The sequence below is a fragment of the Symsagittifera roscoffensis genome, chromosome 3 (assembly GCF_963678635.1).
Source record: "Symsagittifera roscoffensis chromosome 3, txSymRosc1.1, whole genome shotgun sequence".
In the NCBI taxonomy this organism is placed as follows: Eukaryota; Metazoa; Xenacoelomorpha; order Acoela; family Convolutidae; genus Symsagittifera; species Symsagittifera roscoffensis.
The window spans coordinates 20,396,404-20,424,334 of record NC_087064.1 but is presented as its reverse complement, the minus strand read 5'-3'; the positions used below and the strand labels follow the sequence as shown (position 1 = coordinate 20,424,334).

The window sequence follows — 27,931 nt, the reverse complement described above, 5'->3', positions numbered from 1 at the left end:
AAACTACAAGGATTTGAGCAATCATATTTGGAGGCAAGATTCGCGATCCTTGATAGTACTCGGACACTACCCAACTTCAGGGTTGGGAATTTCAGATTTTAAAAAAATAATAATTTAAGTTTTCTGAAAATTTTCTGAAAAATCACAAAAAACGTCATATCTCGAAAACTACAAGGATTTGAACAGTCATATTTGGAGGCAAGATTTGTAACTCCTTAGAGTACTCTGACAGCGCCCAAATACAGGGTTGAGAACTTCAAGTTTTTTAAATTATTTTGTTATTTGAAATTTCAGATAATTTTTGAAAAAATCTCAAAAATCGTCTTATCTCGTTAGCTAAAATGAAAATGATTCGGGCATTCAAAATTGGAGGCCAAATTCGCAACCCCTAATTCGATATTGGGCTGCTTAATTTAAACTCGGTAAAATAACCACTAAAATCAAATTGGAAAATCGAAAAAAAAATCTTAACCATTGCAATATACGATATAGCTTAAACATGCAAAAATAATACGTTGAAAAAGCTTTAACATGGCGAGATAGTGAAGCCCGCATTTAAATATATAATAGATTAAACAAATTCTCAGCAAAATACAAAGAATTTGGATCTTAATATATAGGTGTTTTTTTTCTGCGAGAAATCAAATAAACATCTCAACATCAATAAGCGAAATAACTACATTCATTGTCACTCGAAAACATAGCCAACAGAAAGGCTTAAAAAAGTAATGAACGGAAAGTTAATGAAAAAAAACCTTTAGGCTTTTTGAATTTCAACTACAATTTTCGATTGAAACTTTGTTGATGAAATAAACCCAATTGGAGAAAACAAGATTACAGTGAAAATTTGTAGTTCGCTGGATATCTATGAAATAAATTTAATTTTCAAACTAGAAATCGAGTAATTTCTTTGCGTCATTACATCTTTCGTAATTGAAGAGTGCATTTTGCCTACCTTCTAGCAAACGAACTTGAACTGAATTCAAAAAAGGCACACATACTTATGGGCACACAAATGGGCATTTAAAAGTATGAATGCACTTCTCTTGTTATTAGAGCATTTTAAGGACTTCCTGAAAAAAAAACATAGCCAACAGTTTTTTCAGCTTATTTTTGACAAAATCTCCACTTTAATCATTCAAAGAACGAATTTCGACCAAAAACATTAAACTATTTGAATAATCCGAGTTTGAATCGCTGACCTGTTGATTCGGAGTCTCACGTCCTCTCATCTTCGCCAAAAAGTGAAGATTGCAAGAAACGATCAATATTCAAAAACTGATTTTTCCTAAGTTCATAAACTTTTCTCTACTAAAGCATGGGGATAGTCTCTTAAGCAGCAAAGAGTTCCACACACTGATTTTTAGATTAAGCCCTTGATATCAGATTTAGCTAGTTATTTTCGAGAAAAGTCATAAAATTTCTAAACAACAGTAAAAATTTCAAAGAATAGATTTTTCCGAAAACAACAGGAGTTTTTAAATAAAAGGGGTAAAACGTGTGAGTTTGAAATGTGAGTTTGAATGAGCAATCAGCCTCAGATTCAGCAGGTTAGTTTTTCAAAAAAAAATCCCAAAAAAATCTCAGAAACGGGGAAAAATTCAAAAATTGGAATTTTTTCTTAGTCCTTTTTTTTTTCAAAACGCAGTGCATAGCCGCTTACGCAGGAAGGATTCGCATAATTGGTTCTTTTTCGGTTATACCCTTAATATCCGATTTAGCGGGGTATTTTTCTGAGAAAACTGAAAGTTTTAAAAACAATTTACGCAATGTCAAAAAATGGTCTTGTTTCATGCCAAAACTTTTTTCTACCGAATTTAGGGTGGAGCCACTTAAGAAAAGGAGATCCTCATAAATTGTTCTTTAGATTAAAACCCTCATCTCCGATTGTGCATTAAATATTTGAGAAAATGAAAAAACTCAAATATTTAATGCACAATCTTTAATGCAAAATTGGTCAAAAAACCGTCTTTTGACACTTTCGAAGGCCGTAGAACTTGGGGTAAAACAAAAACAGACTAGAGAAATATGCAGGCACCTAAAAAAGCAGCCGTTTTTTCAATTGATAGCTTTTTTTGAAAATTTGTACATAATAATTTTTCTGAAAAAATTTTCTGCGAAAAAAATGTAAACATTTTCCAAAGCGTCGCAAAAAAAAAACAAAAAACAACAAAACCCATTCACTTTCATCATATCTATTTTTCAAACAGGACTTAATCCTAGCAAAAAAGCAGCAACAGATGCTTTTAAATGGCTTATGCTTAAATATGATTTATTTGATTTACCAAAAGTGCCAGCAAATGAGCACTTTTATTTGCGACTTTGGTTAGAAAAAAAATAGTACAGTACGCTTCGCTAGTGCGAAAATTTTATCACCTTGAAGCTCAAAAATTAAATTTTTTAGAGGATTCAGAAATCTCCTGGAAAATCCCAAATAAATAAATCCAGGAGATTTAATTCAACAACAGTTCATTACTAGGGTAATGGGGTGCTCAGTGCTGGCTGTTGCTAGAACAAACATTTCAAGAAAAATTCTGGCGATTATGGGCGTGGAGCGAGAAAGTGATAATCCACTTTCTGTCTAAATTGGGTTTCCGTCAACGGCTTTTAAAAACTTTCGAACAACTTTCGAAAATATGAACTTACTGTAGTTTTCCACGATTCTGAGTGGATGAAAAATTTCCACTATTCAGTTTCTAAATTTATGGGCAAAGCTAGCGGCAAGCGCCACTACCACTGCGTCTTATGTGATAAAATAACACGTTGCAAAGACACGTTGTACTCACTTGTCACAATTCAGCAATTGTATGACTAGTGCCTCTGTGTCAAAAAATAACACGTGGAAGAATGGATCTCCGTCACTAAGCCTGATCGGACATATATTCAGTCCACTAAATGAGCCAGACGGCGAAGCGGAAGTCCCAGCCCCGTCTCTTTTCCTGTTCGAATCCCCACGACTGTTCACACCAACTTTTTCTGAATAAACAATTCTGTCCATTTATATTTTGCTTCATAAACAACATCTCAAAACATGTGAAGCAACTAATCCATTAACTTCAAACAATCAGAACCTAATTGTGTTAGAACCACACAAGCCTAATTTCTCATACAGAGGTGGAATGCAGCTTCGCGCCATTTGAAATATATCACAAATATAGCATATGGTAAGCTATCCTACATACAATGAGATGTGAACTACTAAGTCGAAAAAAAAAACTTAAAAAAACGATGTCAAAACTTTTCAACGTTATGGCGAGAAAGACCGCTAACAGCGTTAAAATTGTATGGAAACAAAATTTTAAACGAAGCAATAAGTAAGTCGACAATACATAGGTAGATTCCTAGGGGTTCCAAAAGCCAAGATGAACCAAATCCACCAATTTTAATTTTTAACGAGGATAGCCGGCGGTTACTGTGCAAATAGCACAGAATGTTCTGCCCATAGTCTTCAAAAAATAATATATATATTTTATCAAATTAGTGCCGTTTATTCTGTCTGGTGCGATAAAAAGATCTGAACTAAAAATTAAAAATTAGGCATATTCGACATTCATAGTCAAATTCGCCAATTGGAGAACAGCTTTAGTGGAAAAATGACAAGAAAAACGAAAAAAATGCAGAAATTATTTTGCAGTTTTTGATTCCCAAAATGGCACTTAAACTAATTTTACTCAGGTAAAACTAAATTTTCACGCCTCAAATAAGCTATTGTAAGCCTGCAGCCTCACCTTACTACCTCGAAATTAGACTAAAATCAAAAACTTCTCACCGGTTTGGCTCTACTCTGAAAAATGTATTTCAAAATTTTTTAACGTCGTTCGAATCACGACTGAAATGGCTTTAATATCATATATACCTCAATCCATTCCCCTGTGGTAACTGATTTCGCGTAGAAAAAAGGGTAGGCGGCTGCTGAGCAAGTAGCTCAGAATGATCCGATCATACTCATACAAAAAAACTTGGAAAAACTTTTATGATTTTTAAAATCAAATGAGTGTTGATTTGTGTGAGTTGTGTGATAAAGGATATGGCAAAAACATAGAATTTAGGCATATTCGACAATCACTGTAAAAAAGCAAATCGAGCAACTGTATTAGTCAAACTATTTAAAAAACGTCGATTAAAAAATATTTTTACTGATGTTAACCTTAAGTTTCATGGCTTGACCCTGTAAAAAAACCGGCTCGTATGTTTTACTCGCTCAAAATTCAACTAAAATTTCACTTCGGTTTTTTTCGACATTGGGACCAACTTTTATAAAAAATTGTTTAACGTCGTTCGAATCAAGGCTGAAAAGGCTTTAATATCTTATATCACTCCACCTATTGAAATAATCATTCTCGGTAAACTTTTTGGCTGAACAAGAAAACAAGCCAGCTCGTCCACCTAATTCTCTCGAAATTAGACCAAAAAGAGTTTTTCTCAATGGAGGGAAATTTTTTTCAAAAAATTTTAATGTCGTTCACGACTTACCAGGCTTCAACGTGATATATCATTCGATCTTTTCAGAAATTTTTTTGTGGTACCTGCTTTTACTGGGAAAACATGACAAAAAGAAAAACTAACTAAAAGACACCGAAAAAGAAAGTTCATCTCCATTTTCAATGGTCGCAACAAAAGCATTAAAAAACAATTCTAACTTATTTTTGACGCAAACAACTGCACAGCTGCAGGTTATAAATTTAAGAAAGTAAGCTGCATTGAAGAAATTAGCTGCATTGCAGAAAGCAAAGCTGCAACCACCCAAGAAGTGCTTTAGTAGGACAAATTTTTTCCAAGAAAAAAATCTGCTACCCGATTTTATAACACTTGCTAATCGCAAGGGTAATCGAACGAAAACGCAATAACACAAAGAATGCTACATAAAATGAAAACACTCCAACTTTCTCGCTTTTCGATTTTTTTTCAACTTGCCTTGCACTGCGAGGTCAGTGATCTGCTGTATTGCCATGTCTTTGAGAGCATCCACGTTTCTCCTCTTGAAGGCATCTTTCAAATTGCCTCTGATAGTCACCTCGTGCTCCATCTCATCACACGCACTCAGGATGTCCTCCGCCTCCGAACCCTGGATCACTCTATCTAGGTACCTGTTAACGTCATCACACATTGACATTCCATCCACTGGAAACAATTGCTCGTGCACGCTTAATTTTTCAATCTCCACTTTTGAATTTCAAAGTTCTCAACTTTGAATAACTAATTTAACATAATCATAATGTGATAGAACTTTTGATGCTGTGCAAGTTAACTATTGTGTACACAATTGATCTTCATAGTATAATATGGTAAAAAACCGCATTTACCCAAAATAGCATGCCAGCAAATGTCAACATTGCAAGCAAAAGCGCATCTTATACCGGAATTTGCATAAGCGAACGTCTTACCCACTGGACAGGTGCCAGACGTAAAGTGTTCCGTCAGTTGTCTGGACGAGCATGAAGTCGTGGGAGGGCTTCCACTTGACTGTCTTGACTGGGAACAGATGGCAGCCAGCCATCAGGATTGTGTTCCTCTCAGAAAGCGAGGTTAGGTTGACTCCGTGGTCCGAACTCACACTAACCACACATTGCTGAAACACCAATAGACTTGGACAAAATAAGATTTAAGAGGCTATTATCTTTTGCAGTGAAATATTTTCTCTAAGTAAAATCCTGCGCGATTCTGGAATTAGTTAATGGTCAATAACTAAAAAATCTATAGTCAATAAAACGTCAATAAACCCAATGATGTCCTTAAGACCCATAAACATAGCCAACTGAGAGTTGGAAAAAAGTCAATGAACGCAAGGAAACAGAAAACAAACTGACCTGATTTTAGAAAAAAAAACCTCAACTTTCGAATTTCAAACAAAAAAGTATATGACCTTAAAGCTTCTTGAATTTCAAGAGCAGTTTATTATCGGAGATTTTTTTGATAAAAATAACCTATTTGAGAAAATTGGATTACAAGCAAAAGTTTTTATTCCGTTGGGAAATCTAAATTAAATTCCACTATCGAACTAGAAATCGATCACATCTTTTGCACCAATTCAGCTTTCATAATTGGTGTGTGCATTTTGCCTACATTCTAGCAAACAAAATTGAATTGAACTCAAAAAGTGCATATATACAAAAGGGCATTCATATAATGCATTTAAAAGTATGAATGCACTTCTTTTGTTATTAGGGCATTTTAAGACTTTTCCAAAAAAAAACAGAGCCAACACAGTTTTATCGGCTTATTTTTTGACAAAATCTCCACTTAAATCATTCAAAGAACAATCTAGATGCCCTTGAAGCTCTTTGATTTTCTAGAACATATTATGATTGGCCCTTTTTCATAATCATCACGAGCTATATAAGAGTCTGAGCTAAGTTCATCGACTCTCTATAAAACTAGCCCAATTACAGAAAACCTGATTTTAGAAAAAAAAACCTCAACTTTCGAATTTCAAACAAAAAAGTATATGACCTTAAAGCTTCTTGAATTTCAAGAGCAGTTTATTATCGGAGATTTTTTTGATAAAAATAACCTATTTGAGAAAATTGGATTACAAGCAAAAGTTTTTATTCCGTTGGGAAATCTAAATTAAATTCCACTATCGAACTAGAAATCGATCACATCTTTTGCACCAATTCAGCTTTCATAATTGGTGTGTGCATTTTGCCTACATTCTAGCAAACAAAATTGAATTGAACTCAAAAAGTGCATATATACAAAAGGGCATTCATATAATGCATTTAAAAGTATGAATGCACTTCTTTTGTTATTAGGGCATTTTAAGACTTTTCCAAAAAAAAAACAGAGCCAACACAGTTTTATCGGCTTATTTTTTGACAAAATCTCCACTTAAATCATTCAAAGAACAATCTAGATGCCCTTGAAGCTCTTTGATTTTCTAGAACATATTATGATTGGCCCTTTTTCATAATCATCACGAGCTATATAAGAGTCTGAGCTAAGTTCATCGACTCTCTATAAAACTAGCCCAATTACAGAAAACTGGATCGATGGGTAATTGTTTTACTCCGCTGGTAAATCTAAAAAACTAAAATCATTTTCGTAATTAAAAGTCAATCACTATGTTCGCACCATTTGGACTTTCGTAATTTGAGAGCATAGTTTTTTGATTGAATGAAAAGTGAAAAGACTGCTCCTATCAGGGCAAAACCTAGATTGTTCCGACTGCCCAATAAGTGGTCTCGAATAGTTTTTGGTGAATTAAATATTGACAAACTTGGCATTTTATGTTAAAAATATCAAATTTTAAGTGTAAATTTTGAGTCGTGTATGGAATTAGTAAGACCAATAAGCTTGTCTCAATTCATTTGGACCAATGTGTAGTGAGGGATAATTCCCCACGGGTAAATAACGCGCGTTATACTTTCATCATCAAAATATTATACGAGCATTTTAGTTAACCTAGTGGTTGTTATAGTGGTGTGCAAATTCAGCGGGGCGCAAAGATCCAGGGATCGATACCCCGAGAAAAATTCTTTGAAAATTGGTCTGAATTTAAAAAAAAAAACCACGCGAGCATATATATTCCTCACTTTCTGCAAAAGTCGGAACAAAAAACTGCAGTGTACTCCGTTCATTGACACTTAAACAGCTATGACTGGCAAAGTGATTGTTTTATCACTTCGTTTATGGACCTTTGAATAGTTATGAATGGCAAAGTAACTGTTTTATCACTTCGTTCATTGACACTTAAACAGCTATGAATGGCAAAGTGACTGTTTTATCTTATCTGTACGTTTTGAATGGGCCTCTGAATATCGAAACTGACCCTGATTCTAGGACCACAGGTGTCTGGTGGAATGAAGAGTCTCTCCACTTGGCCTGCGTGGTTGACGAAGCGCCTAATGAGCTGGCCACTCAACAGGTTCCAAATCACCACAGAAAAGTCCATCCCACCTAAGAAAAACATAACAAAACACTGTACCTCAATTTAACACAATCAAATAAAATGACTGGTCTCGAATTTGACGATGAATGAAAAAGGGTTTGATAACTTACATACATATTTTTCGCCCAAAATACAATTACAATCTTGACCCACTTCTACGTTCAAACTTATTTGCTCATTCCTCCTTCATAGTATATCGCTAGAACACATAACAAACGTAATTTTGAACCTCACCCGATACAAAGAGAGATCTGTCGTATCTGTGGGAATCCTGGTAGGGATATAACAGACAGGTCACTTTTGAGTAGTGTCCTCCCCGCATCACAAAGTAAGAAGGGAGTCCTAACTGTTTCGTGTACTGGGGTGCTAGCAGCTTAAGGGCCGCGTGTTCTATGGCTGGAATCAACACTATCGAACCATCCTCTCTGCCACAAGCTAAGTTGCCATACTGTGCCAAGTAGAGACTACTCGTCACTTTGTGCGAGGCTCCATTTTCGTCCACCTGAATTTCGCTAAGTAAGTTTCATTAGGCATTAATGAGAGCTTAAACTCACAGCAACTCTAGTTTCAGAATTTCACGAGATATGTGATTTGCCAGCTGAGCTCTAGAAAAATAAACAATGTGAAGCTTATTCTGGCAACTTTCTTCATTGACCATCGGGTGCTTAACGGGAGATTTCGTCTTTTCAAAGCTCCGAGAGCCTCTCTGGTACTGAATTTAATTTCTTTCTTCAAAATGCTCTATACACCAATACAAGTTCCACGATTGAGAAATACCTCGCCAAAAAATATTCTTAGGGTTGCGACCTGTCTTAAAATTTAGGTCCTTAAGAGCCGGATTGGGAAGAATTCCAAAAACAAATGTTTGCGAAGCACTCAAAAATGTTTGTTTTAAATACAAAACAGACTGTCTAACTTACCAAGTGGTCAACTAGTCCGGATGGTTTGAACTTCTCCCAAACATGAGCTAGAGATGTAGATGAAAGGCAATGAATCTCTAAAACGAGAGAACTATGGTAAACTGCCTCCTCAGATGCAAATTATGTCTGTCCGAACAGATTTTTAAAACGTTAGCTGAGACAAAAACTCAACCTCACTGTGAAAACTCACTTTTGTTCAGCATACTAGGATCCCAATTTTTCGTTTTCCCGTCAATAGAGAGAATAGAACTGGGCAGCACGTGTATAGAAAGGAAGCCTTCCTCATTACCCGAAGCAAACACGAATCCCATGTTTGAAAACTGCGATGCCGACACACAATCAGGCGCGAGAATGTTCGTCGCAGAGTCGAAGTCAAACATCTTTAGACCATTTTCATCGTCCTCACTTTTGGACTCTTTCTGACTACGAATGTAGTCTTCGTGTGCGTCAAAGGAGGCCAGAATTTTCAGATGCTCTTCCTTGGAGCTGTCTAGTTTAGATCTGTATCTTTTGTTCTCTGGGTTCACGCTACAAACAGAATACCCGGTTCATAAGTTTGTAGAAGCTGATCATATGGGTCTTTTCTGTTATACGGTCCAAATTCGATGTTTTTATTATTTCGAAACTTTGGTAATTGCTCCATTTGATTCATTGAAATGCATGAAAACCAAAATAAATTCTATCTTGATTTAATTTCTTCGAATTATAAGCCGATTGACAGAAAAGGCCCTAAACAACTTGTACTTAGTCCCTTCCTCCCCCATAAACCAAGTTAGAAATCAGAGAGACAGAGACATTTTTTGACTACTTACTTTAATTCATCGCTAAAAATGAACCGTATCTCCAATTAGTTTTACAGGTACAATGAATAATTTCATCAAACTATTACAGAAATAACTTCAGATCAAAATGACTCAGTTAATCCGCATGGTAGAAGATGCTAAAACCGGATAAAAGTTACATATGCTATTAACAACTTCGGTGGTAAGAAAGAAAAAAAGCTTTGCCCCACTTGCGATACTTGCAAGCTAGCCGATAGTAAAACTATAAAAAGTCATGATGAAAAACTGCACGATAGCTAGCGAAGGCACTACGTCGAAAAAAAAAGAAAAAAAACATCGAGGAAATTTTTTACGTTTATTTCGAATGTGGTTTAATTTGAGGAAAGATGCAGAAAAAGACAATAGCCAGTTTTAACTACGTATAAACCAACAAAAGTTATCAAGCGGTAGTTAAGCATTCATCAATTGGGTAGACGAACGTTGAGCACAAAAAAAAAAGAATAAACTTTGTGCCATAAAAATTTTCAAATTGCCAAGTTGTACACCCCCTCTGGATCACAAATGATTTTTAAAATATGTTAACGCTTCAAGCGTCGAATTAAAAGGCAACTACACAGACATAAAATGAGCTGATACCATTTAAACCGAAGACACCTTACAGCGAAAAAAAAAGAAGTAACCGATAAAAAATGCCTCAAAAAGTTGGTTAATCAACGATACAAACAAGTCAACTAGAAAGGCGATTCAAGTAGACATACTCAAAAAATATCTGAAGACCAGATATTCCATCAGAACAAATATACCAACGGATGCCACGAATGATTCAAGTGATTTCGTTAAACATATTCCGATTTCAAAAAGCTTGCGAATCGCACGCGAAAGATGGTGAATAACTCATAAAAAGTGAATTGCTAAATTAAACTTCTGTGGTACTTTTTTTTGTACCATAAAGAAGCTTAAAAAAGCCTTTCAAATAAAAAATTGCAAAATCAAAGCGGAGCTTCGCACTACAAGCGATACATGGAAGCTAGCCGAAAAAAAAGTCCTCCACAGTTTCATACGTTTTTCGCAAGACAATCGCCAGAAAAAAATTGGCATTGAAACAAAATTCACACAGAGCTGAAGCTGTGCTCCGCGAACACTAGCAAGAACACGACAAAAAGCAGCTTTAGAGTTCTAAGTGCAATTAGAAAAGTAAAAATAAGCCTCGAACTATTAAAAATTCGGTGACATCTCGGACTCGAACCTACGACCTAGAAAATATGAATATCATGCACTAACCACTCAGAAACGGTCGCTTAGTCCATCACAAACACAATCCATAAATAAAGCCGAGAACAGATGCTATGAAACTCCATCCTACAGATCGTGATTATAGCAAAAAGGCACACACGTGAACACTTTTAATGAACACTTTTATTTGCGAACTAGGTGAGAAAAACAAGAATGTTCGTACAAAAACACTAGCTGCTCGCTAGCGTAATGATTTGGCAACTAAGCCGAAAAAAACTTGGTTGGACGACCAACGAGACGAAATTTTTTTTTAATGAATAATTTTTAGCTTCAAAAAAATCAAAGCTCGAAAATTTCATGTTTCATTAACCCAACACACGCACACACACACACACGCGCGCACACACACACACACGCGCGCACTCACACAGATAAAAAAAATTGTTATAACCCATCGAATGACGCAAAATGAGACTACAAGGCCGATATAAAATAAGTCGGAACCATTTAAGCTGAACAAACATTTTAAGCGAAACGGAAAACAGAAAAAAAACAGTGGTTTTCAATCAACATGAATGTAACTTTTTAATATAACGAGAAATTAAAAAGCCCATAAGCTCAAAATATCTCTGTTGACCAAAAATGTCTGATGAAGAAATGATTCAATGATTTTGTTATCAACTTGGAAAAAAGTCAGTTCCGATTTGATAACGGTGGCACATCGCAAGCAAAATTAATTTAACTTACTCGGGTGGCAGTTGGTACACAACACACATTCCCTGTTTAGTCCAAACAGCTATTTTATCCACTGTCAGAAAGGATCCCCTACTCCATGTGTGCACAACACAAGAAGCACCCCCTGTTGTAGACGCTGGATGGGGAGGGGCGATTCCACCGCAGAGTTTGACGAAATCATCTAGATCATAGAGAAACCATTCGGCCTCTGTGATTATGAGCAGAAGCTTCTGATTGGCGGAGCAGCAGGTCATGTGACAGGGATTCATACATCGGATACTCTTCGACTGTTCCTCAGGAATGAATTCCATTTCCTAAATTACATGACAAATAAGCCGACATCAGACGCAGCAAAAGCGCCCAACTCCAATGTATGAATCGGAGCTATCTTCGCTAGAGAATTAACTTTTCCTAAATCTAATAACAGGTTCAGTAGCCTTACTTTTATGGCAAAATTGTCCTCATAGAGCATCAAAATTATTAATCAAATATGAGAACAAAGGGTGGTTCTAGTTTGAGTGTACAAAACGTATTTGAAAATTAAAATCCTTCATGTTCACATAGCTACATGAGTGAGAAAGCGCGTAGAGGCAGTGTAGAATTTCAACGCCAAAACGATTGTGATAATTCAAGAGAATCAAAATAAATTCATCAAAGATTTTGCCTTTCTGTCAGTAGAAGATAGTGACCACACTTTCACATGGCCAGATAGCGTGAGGGCAACCACCACATCTTCTGAAACAACAATACACTTGAAGAACACCCAAGAGTTATCACATATAATTTCAACTTTATACACAAGGTTAATGATAGCAGATACTTTTTTGTTACGGAAACACCAGTCATGTCAAAAACAAAACAAAACAATCAAAGACAAAAGAACTCTATGAAATCGAACAAAGCAATTAGGCATTTCGTACAATTTTTCAAAACTAGTTTAGAGTAAGCAAAATATGACTAAACAAAATTTTGGATTAAGCATTTTAAACAACTGTCAACAACAAAGAAGCTGTCTGGCCATTTCTTGAACAACTTTTCTTCTCATAAGCGAAAACATAAGCTCTTTATATTATAACTTAACATGCTTAAAATAAATATGCACCCACAAACTATACCAGCTTGACCAAGTATAGTTCGCCTATACTTTTCGTCAAACTACCTGAGAATTTATTTTTACCGTAAATTAAACTTGACATATTCAAGGTTCTTCTCATGGCTTGAATCGATTCGCAAAAAGTGGCTTCTAGCTCCAAGCTATTCAAGAGATTAACACATGAAATATTTAAATTTATTTTGAAACATGAATTAATTAATTAAAAGTCAAAAACTTAAATGCGTCTGACACACATCTCACCATCAAGCTTCATCATCATAATCTTTTTACATGTTTAAGCTCGACCTAAATTGCCAAGTTTAAATTATCTAGTAAATTTTGGCTATTACTGAACTTGTTAAGCAAAATTGATCCGGTCGTATTAAGTCAGTATATATCAGAAGCAAGTTTATCGGAGCAGCATATTGGGTATTTGCCCATTTCTTTTCAAATGACGTATCTCCAAAAAATATATCTATAAAAATAGTTATTTGCTTACTATTGTGATCTACCGATCTGCTGTTCAATTTGCCTTGATGGCTTGATGGTTTCCCCAAAATTAACTTCTGACGCAAAAAAGGATTGAACTGTGAAACATTTGCGTTTGTTTTAATAGATTAAATGAAATTGTTAAATGTGACGAAAAACTTCAAGCAAACTTTCGACCAAAAAAAGAGTTGTAACAGTTTAAATTGATTCGATATGTCTTAAGGCTCTTCTAGAAAACAGCTCTATCCCGTTATAGCCCCCTTCCATTCCTATAATGACCATTTAAGTATAATTCAGTTAACCAATCAATAGACACCGCTCGGTCGTTTTCACTTTGTTTGCTTCATTTGATCTAATTTACTTGATAGTTCAATTGACATCACCGAAGCAAAAAAAAACAGAATGAATGAGGCTTCTTCTAGATTGCGAGGCACTGGGCAATTATTGGGACTTCTCTATCGCATATGTAACCCTCTTCCCGCTAAGTAAGAAAAGAAACTATTCACCGACACGCTGTGTTTGTATGATCAGGTGGGTTATTATTCTATGAGACTAAATTAGAAAAAAAACTCGAATGGCCTTGAACATGATGAAAATCTTGAAAATTTTTCTGCTTTGCCTGCGCTCCCCCCTCGCCTTGCCCCTTTTTCTGCTGCACTGCAGTGCGTTGCGCTGCCCTGAAGTAGGCTGCCTTGCATTGCCTTGCTTTGAGCTGCATTGATCTGCCTTGCCCTGCCATGCTCCTTACACGGCTCTGCCTTGCCTATTCTTTCACAGCACTGCGTTTCCTTTCTTTGCGCTGGCTTGCGCTTCCCTACCTGCCATGCTTCTCCTTGCCTTGCCCCTCCTCACATTACCTTGCCCCTCCTCACATTGCCCTGCCTTGCCTCGCGCTTCCGTACTTTGTTTGTGCTGCCTTAGCATGCTCCACCTTGCCCTGTTTTGCCTTGGGCTGTCCTGTCTTTCGCTGCTCTGCACTTCCTTTCCTCGCGCTGCCCTGCCTTGCCTTGAGCAGCCCCTCCATGCCTTACGCTGCCCTAACCCTCCTTGTCTGGACTTTCGCTGCCCTGCCCCTCCTTGCCTTGCGCTCAAAACTTCAAGACTAACTGTCTAGACATTTGACCTTTCCCAGCTAGCTTTATCTCGAAATTCAAACTGTTATTTCCAATCGATTTCTTAAAGGTTACGAGTGGTGAGCTGTTAAACATGGCGACCATAGCAATTGAAAACAACTCTCAATTGAATCTAAAATATAATTCGATCAATTTTCGCAACCCTTGATTTCACATTGCATTGTAAATCAACAGGCGTCTAGATTATGAGTTTATAACATCAAGGAAGTAGACTCGGTCACAACATTGAAACACACCTCGTCCTTCCCAGCATCAATGCGACCTTGTCTTCCGAATCAAAAACCATTATAAACCATATGCGTTTGATTCAATAGGGTGCCCGGTCACAAGTACATAGAAAGCAATTCGTTTCACATTACAAAACAAAGCTTGATTGTTACAAAACCTAAACAGTCAGGTGATAAGTTCCAGCATTGCTTAAAACTAACTTCCTCTAATGAGTTGCCTGTACACTATTCTCTGATTCGCCATCACGCTAGATTTTTTCTTCCTAGACGAACTTTGGTGGCCTTTGAACTCGTGCAAACTCTCATAGCTAGCTGTTGCAGCTGCATTTGAGTTCCACATGTTTTGCATGGAGTGTAAATTCTGCTCCGAACTCAAATTCGCTAGTCGCACATTTTTAAGCTGGTTCGATCTCAACGCAGAGTCCGTTCGAGACAATGAAGACGTCGAGAGACTTTTTTTCAAGGTCAATTTGGGAGTCAAGGGATCGTTATTGGTGCTTCCAACATAGCGCGGAAGAGTTTCATTTGAACCCAACGAAGTTTTACGAACTCTTGTTTGATCACTCGTTTTAGCATCTGCAGATGTTTCGTCTTCGCCTCTGCATAAAACAGAATTATTGACCGTTAACACAGAATAATTGACGTAATCAGATCAAGGGAATGATTATTGACAGGACATGATGGCAATTGGATATAGCACAGTTACATATTCATATATCAGACGGGCAGAGGTACGAATAGATTGAAGTCAAGATTAATTCACGAGAGAAACCAGTGCCCAAAAATCGATTGCTCTTCGCAACATACATCATGATGCACTCGATTGAGGCTCGTTTATTTCGGTATTTTTGGACCAATACGATAACACGGTTCGAGCTGCTTCAACACGAACCTCATAATCATTGGTGAAAAAATTCGCAATTTAACATTATTCACTTCTGCTCGAAACAGAAAAATCTTAGAAAACAAATTTCAAATGATGACATTCGTAGGACGTGAAAATATTTCTTCAAGTGAATCGTGGCCAGTTGATCACGTGACAATGACTAGACAATCACGGAACAATTTTTGTCCGACTGTGACCGCGCTTTTCCCTTATACAATACCTGTTGGGTTGGAAGACCAGTTGTTCTTGCTCACTATCTTCATCATCATCTTCTCTTCTTCTACCGTTGCGATTGTTTGACTCTAGACTGGCAGAAGCCGCTGCTGTCATTTGTTTCAGCGTTTGTCTCTTCTTACTCCCGTTCCATTTCTCAGCTGGGTTTTCTACCATTCGCACCTTCAGCTTCCCTATACGCGCACGCCATTCAAAATGTCAGATATACAGACAAGTACGCAGACAAATTCCGACAACAATATGTCAATTATAAGCAACAAATCAATTATTACTAACTTTTTCATTGAAACCGTTGTGCTCAGTTTACAAAAAAAAATCTGATGGATCGACCCAAAGACTACTCGTAATTTTTGAACTCTCCTTTCAGGTGTCTAAATATAGTATGGTCAAAAATATTTACAGAGAGCCTATACGGAGCTTCGCAAAAGACAAACACCATTGCAAGATAGTGGATAACAAGATGAGACGGAAGCCACTGAATCGAAAAAAAAATACAATTTAAGAAAATGACGAAAAAGCTTCATCTACAAAAATTTCATACGTTTGTCTCGAATGGTATTCAATTTGAGGACAAAATGCCGAGAAACACAGAAAACAGCATAAATAAGAATTTGGAATCATTCCAGGAGGAGCAACTAAACCGACAATACCCCCCATTGAGTCGAATACAAATTTGATGTTAAAAAACGAGCTATAAAATTTTGAAACTCGATATTCTTACGCCCCACCCTTCTTGAAACACACGGAAGAAACAAAAATCCTATGTTTGCCCTTCAAACAACGCAAACGAAAATTATTGAAAATCAGAGTTGGTAAACTTAAAAATTACAGAACGACTTTCTATTACAGTAAAAATTGCTCATATCAGACGAAAGTCTAGGATCTGGAAATAGTTTGCAAACAATGTTTATACACGTTGAAAAAAAACAACGGAAGAGCAGGAATCGAACTTCAGACCTTAGGATTCCGCGTCGCGCGCTTTACCAATAAACCAAGTGGCAAGGCAAGGGTCATGGAACTAATCTCGGTTTCAAAATCAAGGAAGGTCAACTTCTTGCAGATTTGAAGAAAGTTGTCAAATGGAAAAGTTCCTGCTGAGCTATTAATTCAAATGCCCCAGGAAAAATCGTTACCCTTGATTTACTCCCCCATTGCCTCTTGCGACCATTTTTGCCTTAACATAATACCGCCAGTGCCATGCTTATTTTATTAGGACTGACCTGCTTTGACTATGGGTCTGACTAGGGTAACTGCGGATGCCCAGTCTGGATGGAGTCGGGAGGAGAGGGAGAAGAGGTGGCAGAGGGAGCATCCGTCTATGACTAAGATGTCACTGTAGTAGCCCCAAACCAGCACCCGAATGCCACTCTGCTCACGCACTGGAAGTCTCTAAAAAACACAGATAAAAAGTTTCTAACTATCCTGGCTCATTGTACCATTGCCACGAGCGAAACAAACCATGCTTTAGCTGATGAATTAGAAATCAATTTTTTTACACTTGTGAAGTCGCAACTTTCAACACAGAGGCGAAGCTGAGCTCCACGCGATTGAACACATATATAAAATAAGTCCAAAAATGGAAAACGTTGAAAAAAAACAAGTTCTACCAAAAATTAAATTTTCATAAGTCTTGATAGAAGTATTAAATAATAAGCAACGGAACGACGCTTACGACGAGGAAACAAAGCCGACAAAATTTGAGCAGACAGCAGAAAAAAATATGATTTCATAAAAAATATTAACAGTGGAAACAAGAAAAGAAAAATCAAGAAAACAACTACAAGGAAAAAATCAGTGATATGGCAAATAGGCCGACCATCTTTGGGCAGACACCTGTTGAGCAGAAAAAAATTGTTCAAAAAAAATTCAAAAAGTTTCAAGTTCACCTTCCTGATCAACTAAAAACGGATCAACGCCCGAAAATTGATCAAAATTAGCTAGACGCAAATAAAAAATATATATATAATTTTTTTTTTCATCAGCAAACAGAAAACAGAGGTTATTCCACAAAATTGGAAAAACTCAACAAATGCATTAGAAAACTTAGCAGACAGCAACTCAATTTGACATTGCAAAATATGATTTCGTCTAACAATTTTGATTTAAATTATCAAAAAAATTGAATTTGATAATTTCTGATTTGCTGGCAATTCAGGCTTGTTTGGTTCTCGTTTTTCAAATGAAACAGCTCTAATTCAAAACAATATGGACTAAAAAGCGATGAATAAATATTTTCGATTGTTGTAGAAAAACTTCAGAAAATTAAACGGAAAAGGGGAAAACTTGCGATAAATGCAATTACTTACACCAGAAAAATATCAAAAAAAACGGTTGATTAAATAATCAAAAAAATCAAAGTTTTTAACTAAAATTTTTGTGGAAACTGAACAAAAAATAACAAAAATGAATTTAAAAAAATTTAAATTTTTTTATGTTTAAATTTTCTTTTTTTATTAAAAAAAAAGGACCAGGGATTTTAATTTATCTAAAACAAATTGTAAGACTTCAACCATTCTTAGAAAAAAAAGAAATAGTTGAAAAAAAAATCATTGGGAAAATAAGACGACGGAATTACAGCCCACACTCAAGTGCCGAAAAGATAACGAAAAATTTTAGCACAAAAAATACTATCAAAGGAACTCATAACAGGCACACAATGCCCATGCATAAGTAAATGAACAACATTTGTAACTACAAAAATTGCTATGCGCACAAGAAAAATCCGTAATGTGGCAACTAAGCCGGAAAAATATATGCAGACAAGCGAACGTCCGGCAATTCAATTTTTCCCAGATAAAGTTTTTTTTAGAAATTCATGCATACTGAAAAAGATTACTCAAAATTATCAAGTAAATCAAAACACTAAAAGCAAATCAAAATATAAAATACAGAAGTAAAAGATAGTTTTTACGTTAGCTCAAATTGTGCTTTTTATTCTCTGATTTTATGTGGTTACTTATTGTTTACGATGTTAGTTGTTTTTTTTCTTTCAGTTATTCTGATGATGGCTTAATTGACGAAAACGTTCAAGCATTGATATTTGTTTTTTATCGTGAAAAACTTAGAATTATAAAATCAATTATTAACATTTTGTGCGATTCGGAGGAGAGATAAAAACAACTCAATTTGAAACAACTGGATTGTTAAAAGAAGTTTTTTCGCCTGGAAATCTAAAAACTAAATTCCATTTTCGAAAGTAGAAACCAATCAGATTTTTCTCAGTTTTCATCATTGAAGAGTACATTTTGCCTAACTTCAAGAAAATGAACTTGAATCATTCAGGTTTCATAATTTGAGAGAGCATTTTGCCTACCTTCCAGCAAATGAACTTGACTTCAACTCAAAAAGTGCATATATACCTGAGGGCATTTATATGTACATTTACAATTATGAATGCACTTCTGTTAGTATAAGAGCAAATTAAGAATTTTGCAACACACAACAAAATTATCACGACCTATATGAAAGTCAGAACTACGTTCATCGACTCTTAATAAAGATTAAAACCATTACAAAGAATAAAGCCAAACAAAAACTAGCGCTAAAAATCTACAAAAAGAGCTCTTAATGTGAACCCAAGGAACGCATACATCCAATAGATACAAAATCACGAATACCTATATAAGAAACTTTACTACATTCAGTGGCTCTGAAAGAAAAACAGTTTCAATTGAAAATATGAAAATTCAAACACGCTTTTAAAACAAAAGCCAAAAACGCAAAATTTTTTTATCTGAGCACTTTTGTTATTGGAGACAACGTTTTAACTTTCATTAAGCAATTTAATTTCACCACTCATACAGTACTTGAATTTCAAGTCAACTTTAAACGAGTCAAAAATCAAACGGCCTAAAAAACGCATGTGATTTTTCCTGAAAGAAAAAACAAAACAACGCGACCTAGATGAGTGAAAATATCTTTAATGCTTAATTCATTTCATCAATTTCCATCTATCTAAGCTCCAGTGAAAGAAGAACTAAAATAGTTTAGTTCACATTAAAACTGCACACAAATTTCCAATAATATTTAAAAAATTGAATTAACCCAATATTAACTTCTATATCTGACAAAAAATAATAGTTACAATTTTCAATATTTTTCCTGATCTCAATAGATTGATAGGAGAACTGGAAATGCGAGGTTATTGTTAGATCAACTTTTACTGTTTTTCTAACTTTGGTTTGATAGTGAAACTAGTCAATGTTTACTATAATGATAGGCTCTTTTTCCTTCCCCCCCCCCCCACCTGCAAACTTTTATATTTGAGGTTACTGTTCACTTTGTCCGATTGTCATGAAAATTGGCATGTAGACTAAATAGGCCATGACAAACATATTTGGTCTCCATTATTAACCTTGTAAGACCGCTCGTTAGACCATAAAATTCAAGTTTGAGTGAGGTGGGGGGGGGGGGGGGGGAGGAAAAAGAGCCTAAGGATATAGGGGTTAGTTGTGAAATCTCATTGGTTAGTAATAAATACTTAACAATCAAATAACAGGCAGGAAGCAAAAATTATAGAAATTATTGATTTTAGTACAGTCGTCTTTTCTTAGCTACCCGACAGAAGACTGGCAAAAGTCACTCAGTCGAAACAACAGCTCGAAAAAGTATGTCTATCAAAATTTCCAGACGTTTGCCACAAACTAATATCAATATGATGATGATATGTGAACACAAACAACAGAAAAGATACATGCAGGAAACTTTCCAATTCCATAGTTTTTGGCAGTTTCGAATGCAGTTTTTGGTAGTACATTCACGGAGCACGCGTACAAAATTTATCAAGAGGTAGAACTCAAAACAAACATCAATAAACTTTTAGAACCCTTGGCTTTATGTGGATACCTTCGAACAATTAACACCGGTATTTTTGGGAACTAAAAAAGGCAACTGAGCCAACAGAAATAATGCTAACACCCAATCAGCTAAAAGTGAAACAAATTTTTTTTGGCAAAATGGAGAAAATTGCATGTACCACCCACACAGACTTACGATTGCTATAAATATCGAAAACAAAAGGTGATATTCACAATCTAGAAACTAAACCAACAGTAAGTCGGCAACCATGAAAACGAGAAATCACAAGCAAAAAATAGCATCGAATATCTATAAATTACATACAATGGTTAAAATTCCAGATATAGCAATTACCAGTAATTTCTAGCCTTCCTTTATAATCTTTTAGTAGTACTTGACTGCAAAACACTTTGTCAAGTCTTATGCACGATCAAACATTACCGTATCTATGAAATCATAACGGAACGTGAAAATTTATGTATTTGCATATGAATACGAGAAGAGCTGAGTTATTTAGTTTTTTAAATTTTAAAAAAGCAAAAAAGGGGTGGAATGGAAGTTACTTGACAAACGTTTTTTTCTTTTCAGTTTTTTTTTAATATTTCAAGTTTCATTTTCAATCAAGGCCTCCAAATGAACAAACTTCGTTATTGAAAATTTCTGGAATGTGGAAATTGAGATAAAGGTTGACCTTCGATTTATTAGCACTTTTTTCTTAATTATGTAATCATTTTTGACTGTGCAACATCTTAGTCCAATACCTTTTACTCCTATAACCGCAACTTGTAATGTTCAGTTTTGGCTGGTATGAGAGTAACAAAAAATACCCATACTTGATGTAAAAAAAAAAGCGCTGAATGCCGAAAAAGGTACACAATGATGCCATGATCCCGAGAGAAAGGTTAGATTCGAGACTGCGGAATTTTAAAAATTCAACAAGACCAAAAATCCAAATATCACAAGTCAATAACAAAAATAATCGTCAATAGCAAGTCCTAAAGATTATGCGCAATCAAACTTCATAAAATAAAGATAAAAAGCGAAAAAATAATGCTGTTCTAATGCTAACAAACAAAAGGTCGACCGTGAAATCAATCCAACATAACCTACTAGTGACAAAAAAACAATCGTTGTCAAGTCCTAAAGACGACTCTCAATCGAAACTCACCAATCATAAAAGAGAACAGCAAAAACCTGAATTACTGTTCAAAGAACAAAAACTAATAGGCCAGTGAAGAATTTCAAACACCACCAGTCAATAAAGAAAATCCATCATTGTCAAATTTAAATATTATGCACAATCATTTTCACCAAACAAAAATGAGTATCCGCGAAAAAAAAACATAACTGTTCCAATGATAACAAACAAAAAGTCAGCTAAGGAAATTTTCATTCAGTAGCCAGAAGTCATCATTGTAAGTCCTAAAGAAGACACATAATCGAAATTCACCGATCATTAAAGAGTAAAGCAAGAATCTAACATACTGTTCTAATACACTAAAACAAATCGGTCACGTAAAAAAACTCAAACATCGCCAGTCAGCAAAAAATTAAATCTTTGTTAATTTTTTAAAGATACGCAAAATCAACTTCACCAATCGAAAAGAGTATACGCCAAAAAATACTTTACTAATCCAACGCTAACAAACAAAGGGTCAGTTGAAGAAAATCAAACATCAACAGTCAGTAACAAGAAGTCATCATTGTGAAGCCCTAAAGACTACTCTCAATCGAAACTAACCAATCAAAAAAGAGTAAAACAAAAACGTAACTTACTGTTTCAAAACACAATTACTAATAGATCAACGCAGAAATTTAAACAACACCGGTCAAACAAGAAAAGCCAATAGTGTCAAGTTCTAAACATTCAGCACGAACAACTTCATGATCAAAAAAGAGTGAAAGCGAAAAATTTATATTACTGCTTCAACGCTAAAAAACAAAAAAAACTCAGTTGAAGAAATTCAAGTATCATCAGTCAGTAGCAAGCAGTTATCATTGTCCGACGCTTCATCGAAACTCTTAAAAAATTGAAGAGAAAGACAAGACGTATCTTACTGCTCCACATAAAAAAAACTAAAAGCTCATGTGAAAAACTTCAAACATCGGCAGCTAATGAAAAAAATTCATAATTGTCAAGTTAAGATTATGCGCAATCAATTTCACCAATCAAAAATGAGTATCAGCGAAAACAAAACAACTGTTCCAATGCTTAAGAACAAAATGTCAGTTGGACAAACTCAGCCATCATCAGTCAGTAACAAGAACTCATCATTGCGAAACCGTCAAGAAGACAACATCGAAAGTCACTAATCATTAAAGAGTAAAGCAAAAACCTTACTAACTGTTCCAATGCACAAACTAATGGTTCAGGTAAAGAAATTCTTACATCAGTAAATAGCAGAAGTCATCATAGTCAAGTCCTTAAGAAGACGCACAACCGAAGATTATGAATCATTAAAGAGTGAAGCAAAAACCTAATGTACTGATCCAATACACAAACTAATCGGTCACGTAAAAAAATTCAAACATCACCAGTCAACAAAAAATTAAATCTTTGTTAACTTTTTAAAGATACGCAGTATCAACTTCGCCAAACGAAAATGAGTACAAGCCAAAAAATACTTTACTAACCGAACGCTAACAAACAAAAGGTCAGTTGAAGAAATTCAAATATCACGAGTCAGTAACAAGAAGTAATCATTGTGAAGCCCTAAAGACGACTGTCAATCGAAACTAACAAATCATAAAAGAGTAAAAGAAAAACGTAACTTACTGTTTCAAAACACAATCGCTAATAGGTCAAGGCAGAATTTCAAACATAACTGGTTAAACAAGAAAAACCAACATTGTCGAGTTCTTAACATTAAGCACAAACAACTTCAGATGCAAAAATGAGTTAAAGCGAAAAATAAATATTAATGCTTCAACACTAAAAAACAAAAAAAAGTCAGTTGAAGAAATTCAAGCATCATCAGTCAGTAGCAAGCAGTCGTCATTGTCCGACGCTTCATCGAAACTCTTAAAAAATTGAAGAGAAAGACAACACGTATCTTACTGCTCCACATAAAAAAACTAAAAGCTCATGTGAAAAACTTCAAACATCGGCAGCTAATGAAAAAAATTCATAATTGTCAAGTTAAGATTATGCGCAATCAATTTCACCAATCAAAAATGAGTATCAGCGAAAACAAAACAACTGTTCCAATGCTTAAGAACAAAATGTCAGTTGGACAAACTCAGCCATCATCAGTCAGTAACAAGAACTCATCATTGCGAAACCGTCAAGAAGACAACATCGAAAGTCACTAATCATTAAAGAGTAAAGCAAAAACCTTACTAACTGTTCCAATGCACAAACTAATGGTTCAGGTAAAGAAATTCTTACATCAGTAAATAGCAGAAGTCATCATAGTCAAGTCCTTAAGAAGACGCACAACCGAAGATTACGAATCATTAAAGAGTGAAGCAAAAACCTAATGTACTGATCCAATACACAAACTAATCGGTCACGTAAGAAAAATTCAAACATCACCAGTCAACAAAAAATTAAATCTTTGTTAACTTTTTAAAGATACGCAGTATCAACTTCGCCAAACGAAAATGAGTACAAGCCAAAAAATACTTTACTAACCGAACGCTAACAAACAAAAGGTCAGTTGAAGAAATTCAAATATCACCAGTCAGTAACAAGAAGTAATCATTGTGAAGCCCTAAAGATGACTGTCAATCGAAACTAACAAATCATAAAAGAGTAAAAGAAAAACGTAACTTACTGTTTCAAAACACAATCGCTAATAGGTCAAGGCATAATTTCAAACATAACTGGTTAAACAAGAAAAACCAACATTGTCGAGTTCTTAACATTAAGCACAAACAACTTCAGATGCAAAAATGAGTTAAAGCGAAAAATAAATATTAATGCTTCAACACTAAAAAACAAAAAAAAGTCAGTTGAAGAAATTCAAGCATCATCAGTCAGTAGCAAGCAGTCGTCATTGTCCGACGCTTCATCGAAACTCTTAAAAAATTGAAGAGAAAGACAACACGTATCTTACTGCTCCACATAAAAAAACTAAAAGCTCATGTGAAAAACTTCAAACATCGGCAGCTAATGAAAAAAATTCATAATTGTCAAGTTAAGATTATGCGCAATCAATTTCACCAATCAAAAATGAGTATCAGCGAAAACAAAACAACTGTTCCAATGCTTAAGAACAAAATGTCAGTTGGACAAACTCAGCCATCATCAGTCAGTAACAAGAACTCATCATTGCGAAACCGTCAAGAAGACAACATCGAAAGTCACTAATCATTAAAGAGTAAAGCAAAAACCTTACTAACTATTCCAATGCACAAACTAATGGTTCAGGTGAAGAAATTCTAACATCAATCAATAGCAGAAAACATCATAGTCAAGTCCTTAAGAAGACGCACAACCGAAGATTACGAATCATTAAAGAGTGAAGCAAAAACCTAACGTACTGATCCAATACACAAACTAATCGGTCACGTAAAAAAAATTCAAACATCGCCAGTCAACAAAAAATTAAATCTTTGTTAATTTTTTAAAGATACGCAGTATCAACTTCACCAATCGAAAATGAGTACAAGCCAAAAAATACTATACTAATCGAACGCTAACAAACATAAGGTCAGTTGAAGAAATTCAAACATCACCAGTCAGTAACAAGAAATCATCATTGTGAAGCCCTAAAGACTACTCTCAATCGAAACTAACCAATCATAAAAGAGTAAAATAAAAACGTAACTTACTGTTTCAAAACACAATCACTAATAGGTCAAGGCAGAATTTCAAACATAACTGGTCAAACAAGAAAAACCAACATTGTCGAGTTCTTAACATTAAGCACAAACAACTTCAGATGCAAAAATGAGTTAAAGCGAAAAATACATATTAATGCTTCAACACTAAAAAACAAAAAAAAAGTCAGTTGAAGAAATTCAAGCATCATCAGTCAGTAGCAAGCAGTCATCATTGTCCGACGCTTCATCGAAACTCTTAAAAAATTGAAGAGAAAGACAACACGTATCTTACTGCTCCAAATAGAAAAAACTAAAAGCTCATGTGAAAAACTTCAAACATCGGCAGCTAATGAAAAAAATTCATCATTGTCAAGTTCTAAGATTATGCGCAATCAATTTCACCAATCAAAAATGAGTATCAGCGAAAACAAAACTACTGTTCCAATGCCAAAGAACAAAAGGTCAGTTGAAGAAATTCAGCCAACATCAGTCAGTAACAAGAACTCATCATTGCGAAGCCGTCAAGAAGACAACATCGAAAAACACTAATCATTAAAGAGTAAAGCAAAAATCTTACTAACTGTTCCAATGCACAAACTAATGGTTCAGGTAAAGAAATTCTAACATCAGTCAATAGCAGAAGTTATCATAGTCAAGTCCTTAAGAAGACGGACAACCGAAGATTACGAATCATTAAAGAGTAAAGCAAAAACCCAACGTACTGTTCCAATACACAAACTAATCAGTCACCTAAAAAAATTTCACACATCGCCAGTCAACAAAAAATTAAATCTTTGCTAACTTTTTGAAGATACGCAGTATCAACTTCACCAATCGAAGATGAGTATAAGCCAAAAAATGCTTTACTAATCCAACGCTAACAAACAAAAAGGTCAGTTGAAGAAATTCAAACATCACCAGTCAGTAACAAGAAGTCATCATTGTGAAGACCTAAAGACTACTCTCAATCGAAACTAACCAATCAAAAAAGAGTAAAACAAAAACGTAACTTACTGTTTCAAAACACAATTACTAATAGATCAACGCAGAAATTTAAACAACACCGGTCAAACAAGAAAAGCCAATAGTGTCAAGTTCTAAACATTCAGCACGAACAACTTCATGATCAAAAAAGAGTGAAAGCGAAAAATACATATTAATGCTTCAACGCTAAAAAACAAAAAAAAAGTCAGTTGAAGAAATTCAGCCACCATCAGTCAGTAACAAGAACTCATCATTGCGAAGCCGTCAAGAAGACAACATCGAAAAACACTAATCATTAAAGAGTAAAGCAAAAATCTTACTAACTGTTCCAATGCACAAACTAATGGTTCAGGTAAAGAAATTCTAACATCAGTCAAGAGCAGAAGTCATCATAGTCAAGTCCTTAAGAATACGCACAACCGAAGATTGCGAATCATTAAAGAGTAAAGCAAAAACCTAAAGAACAGTTCCAATACACAAAAACTAATCGGTCACGTAAAAAAATTCAAACATCGCCAGTCAGCAAAAAATTTAATCTTTGTTAACTTTTTAAAGATACACAAAATCAACTTCACCAATCGAAAAAGAGTATAAGCTAAAAAAAATACTTTACTAATCCAACGCTAAAAAACAAAGGGTCAGTTGAAGAAATTCAAACATCACCAGTCATTAACAAGAAGTCATCATTGTGAAGCCCTAAAGAATACTCTCAATCGAAACTAACCAATCATAAAAGAGTAAAACAAAAACGTAACTTACTGTTTCAAAACAAAATCACTAATAGGTCAAGGCAGAATTTCAAACATAACTGGTCAAAAAAGAAAAACCAACATTGTCGAGTTCTTAACATTAAGCACAAACAACTTCAGATGCAAAAATGAGTTAAAGCGAAAAATACATATTAGTGCTTCAACACTAAAAAACAAAAAAAAAGTCAGTTGAAGAAATTCAAGCATCATCAGTCAGTAGCAAGCAGTCATCTGTCCGACGCTTCATCGAAACACTTAAAAAATTGAAGAGAAAGACAACACGTATCTTACTGCTCCAAATAGAAAAAACTAAAAGCTCATGTGAAAAACTTCAAACATCGGCAGCTAATGAAAAAAATTCATCATTGTCAAGTTCTAAGATTATGCGCAATCAATTTCACCAATCAAAAATGAGTATCAGCGAAAACAAAACTACTGTTCCAATGCCAAAGAACAAAAGGTCAGTTGAAGAAATTCAGCCAACATCAGTCAGTAACAAGAACTCATCATTGCGAAGCCGTCAAGAAGACATCGAAAGTCACTAATCATTAAAGAGTAAAGCAAAAATCTTACTAACTGTTCCAATGCACAAACTAATGGTTCAGGTAAAGAAATTCTAACATCAATCAATAGCAGAAGTCATCATAGTCAAGTCCTTAAGAAGACGGACAACCGAAGATTACGAATCATTAAAGAGTAAAGCAAAAACCCAACGTACTGTTCCAATACACAAACTAATCAGTCACCTAAAAAAAATTCAAACATCGCCAGTCAACAAAAAATTAAATCTTTGCTAACTTTTTGAAGATACGCAGTATCAACTTCACCATTCGAAAATGAGTATAAGTCAAAAAATGCTTTACTAATCCAACGCTAACAAACAAAAGGTCAGTTGAAGAAATTCAAACATCACCAGTCAGTAACAAGATGTCATCATTGTGAAGACCTAAAGACGACTCTCAATCGAAACTAAACAATCATAAAAGAGTAAAACAAACCGGTACCTTACTGTTT

General features: G+C 35.1%; 1 protein-coding gene across 5 annotated transcripts in view; it reads right to left on the bottom strand.

Annotated features, from left to right (window-relative positions):
- The window catches only part of LOC134842735 (WD repeat-containing protein 7-like), a 625,416-nt gene that overhangs the window by 15,681 nt on the left and 581,804 nt on the right, over nt 1-27,931 (bottom strand). For 3 of the 5 annotated variants that reach the window (XM_063859207.1, XM_063859206.1, XM_063859209.1), the window contains exons 4-15: nt 16,841-17,009; nt 15,607-15,793; nt 14,702-15,099; nt 12,223-12,293; nt 11,571-11,872; nt 8,999-9,336; nt 8,809-8,885; nt 8,123-8,390; nt 7,769-7,896; nt 5,385-5,569; nt 4,915-5,087; nt 2,787-2,976 (exon numbers count right to left, since the gene is read on the bottom strand). In XM_063859207.1, coding sequence (XP_063715277.1) covers nt 2,787-2,976; nt 4,915-5,087; nt 5,385-5,569; nt 7,769-7,896; nt 8,123-8,390; nt 8,809-8,885; nt 8,999-9,336; nt 11,571-11,872; nt 12,223-12,293; nt 14,702-15,099; nt 15,607-15,793; nt 16,841-17,009 — 2,486 coding nt within the window. The remainder of the gene's footprint in view (nt 1-2,786; nt 2,977-4,914; nt 5,088-5,384; nt 5,570-7,768; nt 7,897-8,122; nt 8,391-8,808; nt 8,886-8,998; nt 9,337-11,570; nt 11,873-12,222; nt 12,294-14,701; nt 15,100-15,606; nt 15,794-16,840; nt 17,010-27,931) is intronic. The other 2 variants (XM_063859211.1, XM_063859210.1) reach the window with 2 other exon arrangements.